Source organism: Macrobrachium nipponense, chromosome 31, assembly GCF_015104395.2.
Source record: "Macrobrachium nipponense isolate FS-2020 chromosome 31, ASM1510439v2, whole genome shotgun sequence".
NCBI classification, from domain to species: Eukaryota; Metazoa; Arthropoda; class Malacostraca; order Decapoda; family Palaemonidae; genus Macrobrachium; species Macrobrachium nipponense.
This window is the reverse complement of record NC_061093.1, coordinates 29,454,536-29,462,035: the sequence shown is the minus strand read 5'-3', so window position 1 is coordinate 29,462,035 and position 7,500 is coordinate 29,454,536. Positions and strand designations below refer to the sequence as shown.

General features: G+C 38.8%; 1 protein-coding gene across 3 annotated transcripts in view; it reads right to left on the bottom strand.

Moving 5' to 3' along the window:
* The window catches only part of LOC135206737 (protein amalgam-like), a 47,028-nt gene that overhangs the window by 27,586 nt on the left and 11,942 nt on the right, over positions 1-7,500 (bottom strand). For all 3 annotated transcript variants that reach the window (XM_064238209.1, XM_064238211.1, XM_064238210.1), the window contains exons 4-5: positions 1,720-1,860; positions 326-572 (exon numbers count right to left, since the gene is read on the bottom strand). In XM_064238209.1, the coding sequence (XP_064094279.1) occupies positions 326-572; positions 1,720-1,860 (388 nt within the window). The remainder of the gene's footprint in view (positions 1-325; positions 573-1,719; positions 1,861-7,500) is intronic.

Genomic DNA, 7,500 nt, shown 5'->3' with positions numbered 1-7,500 from the left:
ATAAATGCATTACTCTTCTCCCAGAGAATATATATGTCCACACAAAAGTAAAAACTCTTTTACTCCCTTCCCCAACGCGAAAAATGGAGAACTTGTTTCCTTCCTCCCTTTCAATAGCTGCTAGTTTTCTCTGCCTAAATGCATTACTCTTCTCCCTGGGAATATAAGGAGGCTTATGTCTACCACAAAATTATATAAGCCATTTACTCCACCCCCCTCCCCTTTTACCAGCTGTTAGCTTCAACAGCTTCAATATTTGCATCGTTCCTCTCCCACCGAAGGTGGGAGAGGAACGAAAAAATGGAGAACCGCTTCCCGCCCTTACCTGTGAGTCTGAGTGTGTGTTCCGCACTGCCTCTCTCATTTTCGGCGATGCACTTGTAGTCTCCGAAGTCTTCCGCTTGCACGTGCTTTATGGTGAGGGTGTGGCGGTGTTGGGCGTCGTGCTCCTGAATGTGGGTGTCCTCCCTCACGGGCTGACCTTCCTTCATCCACGTCACAGAAGGAGCTGGGCGCCCGTGAACTATACACAAGAGCTTCGCTTGATCTCCCTCTCCGCTGTGCACGAGAGTCTGTCAGAAATGGCAGCGAGCATCGGTAAGTGTTTATTTCGTAACTTCATTATTATTAAACAAAAGCATCTTTCAGTTTTCTTGTGAAGACTGAAAAAGAAACCCACAAAATTACTGTGTATAATGTGTTTACTTATAAGAATTTACATTTTATTCTACTCAACACTCGAGTATTAGCAGGCTTCTTGACCCAGGCTGACAACCTACACATCTCTTGAAAAAGGGCCACAGATAGAGAAGGAAATTACTCGAGTGTTGAGTAAAATAAAATGTAAATTCTTATAAGTAAACACGTTATACACAGTAATTTTGTGGGTTTCGTGTTCAATTTATTATTAATGCTATTACTTTACTTCTCCTGCTGTTATTCTAACTATTTTTCTTTTTCATTACGATGTTCCCTCACTGTCGTTCAAACATAAAACAAAATTAAAAATGCAGCTTTGTTTGGTAAGGGCATTTTCAATTAGAATAACTTTGGAAGCTGTTTCTGGGATAAATATAAAGGTTCTGATACACAAAATAGCCAAGTTAGAATTCAAAGAATAAAGTTACAATTTACAACTCAAAAAACAATTAATTTGTTCAAGAAACTCTTCTGGTTAAGCCCACGCACAGATTTAATTTAATCTGTTTTAATCATCTAATCACATGTCATCGAAATACATATATAAACATTTCTGTATATATACACATTTACTTAACACACATACGCACACACACACGCATATATATATATATATATATATATATATATATATATATATATATATATATATATATATATATATATATATATATATATATATATATATATATATATCAATATACATCATACATACAATACATACTATATATATATATATATATATATATATATATATATATATATATATATATATATATATATATATATATATATATATATATGTGTGTGTGTGTGTGTGTGTGTGTGTATCTGTATTTGTATAAAACTCTATGTACATAAGAATGCATGTATGTATATTCATAAAAATATAAAGATACAAGACGTGCCATTCCCTGCCCTTGAATTTAAAATGTCCCACTCAATACTAATTGGGACACTTGCTCCCGATCAGGTCAGAAACAACGACACAGAAATCCCTTTCCACACCCGAGTCCTTACCTGCTCAGCGATGATCTCCGGCTCGTACTCCACCTCGATGGTCATGGCAGCGGAACTGGGTTCCCCAATGCCGTTGGAGGCTGTACATACGTAATCACCCTCCACGTGACGGTCGACGTCATTGATGATTATGCTGAGTCCCTGTACGGAAGGAATGATAGTAAATTTTAGTGTGTGTCTCTAGTTCCTCGCTTAAGTGCTCGCCTACCGATTCGGTAGTCCCGAGTTCGATTCCCTACTCCGCCGACGGGGAGTCAAAGGAACTGAGGGATTTGTTTCTGGTGATTATAAATTAATTTCTCGATATAATGTGGTTCGGATCGCACAATAAGCTGTAGGTCCCGTTGCTAGGTAACCAATTGGTTCCTAGCTACGTGAATTATAATCTAAATCTTATCCTTCGGGCCAGCCCTAGGAGAGCAATGTCAATCAGCTCAGTGGTTTGGTTTTAAACTAGGATATACTTAACTGGTGTATATATATATATATACATATATATATATATATATATATATATATATATAAACATACATACATGTATATATATATATATATTATATATATATATATATATATATATATATACTAGAGTAAAACCTCAATAGGATTGTAGACAAATGAAAAAGCGTCTGAAGTACTGGCGTACTGCAAGCAATCATCAACGTTTGATAACAATGATCTTCTTTTATTGTCCTTTGACTGTGGGTTGGTATAAATAGCTTAACCACTCATAAGCAATGAGAGTGTATCAAGGTGACCCCATTGACCCAGCGTGGTTTTAGATATTCATTTAACAATCCATGGAATGTTGTTATGGTCTTCTCTTCTGCAATGTACTTGATTTAAAATCTCTCTTGTCACGAAAATTTCTGCAAGGAAACTGTTTGCTGAGAGAAGTACAGAACAAAATCATTTTCTTAGTGGGTGTTGGACTAAATGGATACTTTAAGTGACACATACACATCAATTGAGAAAAAAATCTCAGATTAAAAATATTCCGAAATAAAAAAAAAAAGTTAATGACAGGAAAATGCCAAAGGAGTAGGCTAACTTATTCATAAAAACTATAAAGGATCTTCCTAAATCTATTTTTTTAATGGGGGAAGGGGGGCGGGGGCAGATATATTATAAAGATAAGATTGCTTTGAAACCGACCTATAGGTATAAGCTACTATTAATTAACCTCCACACCAACCCAATACACGCTTGCATATTAACCTCCAATCTCCCACTTACCTCCATACGCCTTGCATTATAAAACCTCCACTCCCTATAACACGCTTTGACATATTTTAACCTCCCATCACCCCTAACACGCTTTGCATATTTAACCTCCACTCCCATTACACTGCTTGCAATTAATACCTCCACCTCCCAACAGCGCTTGGCATTGTTAACCTTACCCCCACACCATTATACCATGCTTGCATAAATTTAACCTCCCACATCCTTATATCAGTGCTTGCATAGTTAACCTCCACACCTTATAATATGCTTGCAATTAACCTTAACCTCCAACACCTTAATACACGGCTTGCTAATTTATTAACCTGCCACACCTATATCCAAATTGCTTTTCGGCATATTAACCCCTCCCTAACATGCCATTGTACTTTTAACCTTGCCATATTAACCGTCAACACCTTACACCGCTTGAGCAATATTAAACCTCCCACTATCCCATTATCACGCATTTTGTGCATAATTTTAACCTGCCATCCACTCCCATTACAACGCTTGGCATGACTTTAAACCTCCACTCCCATACCTACGCTTTTCGCATATTAACCTTCCAACCACTGTATACCATGCTGACATATTATTAACCTTCCACAACCTATACCATGCTTGCATATTAATCCTTCCAACCACCTTATATACCATGCTTTCATTTATTAAACCTTACCAGCTCACCATACACTGCAATGCAATATTAACCTCCACACCTATTACATGCTTTGTCAATTAACTAATTTACATCCCTATGACCTCGTGTCTAAGTGTACCTGTATTGCATATTAACCTCCATACACCCTTATTACAATGGCTTGCTCATTATTTAACCTTAACCACCCTAGTCCCCATACATTGCTTGCCATTTATTAACCATCCCCACTCCCTATACATTGCCTTAGCAATTAACATCCTCACCTATAACATGCTTGCATATTAACCTTCCACAACCTTATAATGCTTGCATATTAACATCCCATAACTATACATGCTTGCATATTAACCTCCACACCCATACCGCTTGCATATTAACACCCATCCCAACATGTTGCATATAACATCCAACAACCTATACAGCTTGCATATTAAACATCCAAACCTATACATGCTCGAAATTAACCTCCACACCTTACATGCTTGCATATTAACTCCATACCATACACGGCTTGCATATTAACCTCCACACCGCATATTATGCTTGCAATTAACCTCCACACCCATAAACACCTTGCATATTAACCTCCACACCCATACATGTTTGCAATATTAAACCTCCACTCCCATACACGCTTGCATATTAACATCCACACCCATACACGCTTGCATATTAACATCCACACCCATACTACGTTGCCTATTAACATCTCCACACCATAACACGGCTTGCTATTAAACATCCACCACCCATTTACCGCTTGCATATTAACCTCCACACCCATACACGCTTGCATATTAACCTCCACACCCATACATGCTTTTGCATAATTAAACATCCAAATATAACCATGCTTGCATATTAAACCTCCACACCAATACACGCCTTGCATATTAACAATCCCCACACCCATACACCTCCTTGCATATTAAACCTCCACCACCCATACATGCTTGCTATTAACCTCCAACACCCATTACCGCTTCATATTAAACCTCCCACCCATACATGCTTGCATATTAACCTCCACCACCCATACATGCTTTGAATTAAATTAACCCCTTCCACTTACCTCATAAACCCACGCTTGAATATTAACCTCCCCACCCAACCCATTGCATATTGCATCCAACCCACACCCATACAAGCTTGCCTATTAACCTCCAAACCCATATCCACGCTTTGCATATTAACTCCACACCCATAACACGCTTGCCATTTAAACTCCACACCCATAAAACACGCTTGCATATTCACCTACCCACCCATACACGCTTGCATATTTTAAACCCCTCCCCCCCACACCCATCACGCTGCATATTAACTCCCCCCACACCTCTTGCATATTAACATCCCCCACCCATATACCGCTTTGCAATTATTAACCTCCACAACCCAATTACACATTGCCATATTAACCTCCACATACACGCCTTGGCATATTAACCTCCACACCCATTACGCGCTTGCCATATTAACAATCCACACCCATAACATGTGCATATTAAACCTCCCGCTCCCTACACGCTTTGCATATTAACCTCCACACCCATACACGCTTGCATATTAACCTCCACACCCATACACGCTTGCATATTAACCTCCACACCCATACACGCTGCTATAACCTCCCACCACCCCATCATGTTGCATATTAACTCCCACCCTACACGCTTGCATATTAACATCCACACCTATACATGCTTGCATATTAACCTCCACACCTATACACGCTTGCATATTAACCTCCACACCCATACATGCTTGCATATTAACATCCACACCCATACATGCTTGCATATTAACATCCACACCTATACTGCTTGTATATTAACCATACCCACACCTTATACCATGCTTGCATATTAACCTCCACACCCATACATGCTTGCATATTAACATCCACACCTATACATGCTTGCATATTAACCTCCACACCTATACATGCTTGCATATTAACCTCCATACCTATACATGCTTGTATATTAACCTCCACTCCCATACACGCTTGCTATTAACCTTCCACACCTATAACACGCTTTGCATTTAACCTCCACACCCATACACGCTTGCATATTAAACCTCCACCCTTATACCAGCTACCATATTAACCTCCACCCAATACACCGCTGCATTTACCTTCCTACACCTATACACGCTTGCATATTAACCTCCACACCCATACACGCTTGCATATTAACCTCCACACCTATACACGCTTGCATATTAACCTCCACACCCATACATGCTTGCATATTAACCTCCACACCCATACACGCTTGCATATTAACCTCCACACCCATACATGCTTGCATATTAACCTCCACACCCATCACGCTTTGAATATTAACTCCCACACCCATAACGTTGCATATTAACACCTCATTACCCCATAACCATCTTGCATATTAACCTCCACACCTATACTGCTTGCCTATTTAACCTCCAACATCCATAATGCTTGCATATTAACATCCATAACCTATACATGCTTTGCATTATTAACCTCCACCACCCAATACATGCTTTGCCTATTGAACCCATTCCACCATACATGCTTGCATATTAACCTCCACTCCCATACATGCTTGCATATTAAATCCACACCTATACATGCTTGCATATTAACATCCACACCCATACACGCTTGCATATTAACCTCCACACCCATACACGCTTGCATATTAACCTCCACACCTATACATGCTTGCATATTAACCTCCATACTTATACCATCTGCTTATACTCCACCATACACGCTGCATATTAACTCCACACTTATACATGCTGCATCCATACACCTATACATGCTTGCATATTAACACCCATCCCCATACACGCCTGCGGACGCACACGCTCATATATATGTGCACAATACTAATGACTCTCTTGCCTGTTTAGCCAGATATTTCCTATAGAGTGTCGTTCCAAATTTGCCTAATTAGAATACGCCAGTCAACCGGTCAGTTACACTGTTCTTCCAACTGACATATACGTAGATCCAAAGTGTTTGTTATTTTCGTTCTGCTGCCATCCGAAGCTCTCTCTCTCTCTCTCTCTCTCTCTCTCTCTTCTTCTTCTCCTGTATTTGCATCTTTCATGGATGTATACGTACCGGCAGCCTTTTTCTACCTTCGCTGTTCTTTCCAAGGTCCCCCCTGTGTTTGCTCGAGAGAGAGAGAGAGAGAGAGAGAGAGAGAGAGAGAGAGAGAGTTTTTAATTACCGATACGCTCTACACTTATTTCCGGCCATCACACCCATAGAACTGTTAAATTTAACTAATTCTTTAGTTCCTAAAGCTTTATTATTTACAATACTTTTCAAAGCGACTACTGACTTTTTAACTACCTTTATTAATAAAGATGTTAGTTTGCGTGAAACAAGATTATAGCCTTGGTTTTCATTTTTTTTTTATTTTCTATAAGCACATCAACGTCAGTGGCAATTTGTTTTCACACTAAATTTCATAACAACAGAAGATTGCAGTCCAAACGCTGTTCACATCCTTTTCAATTTCCTGACGAATCTGTTGGTATATAGTTCAGCAAATACACAAAGCATATCTTTCAATTAATATTTTACCATACTTCAGACTTACCTAATATGGTTAATATGCTCATTCACTTTTCATTTTCTGCCATAGGTAATTTCTTTGTATAAATAATTACCGTTGTGCCCTTAACCACACGCAGACATCTGCATATAATCACGAGCGAAGCGAAGTCTTACTGGAAACGACCTCATTTTTGGCGGCCCGCCTCTAATGCTATTCAAATGCTAATATCTCCAAAATTATTGAAGATAAAAGAAAATTCCTTTCGGCTGATAAAACCTTATAACTTTCAATTTCATCCCATATAAGATTTATTTTTAATTTTTTTTAATTTTAATT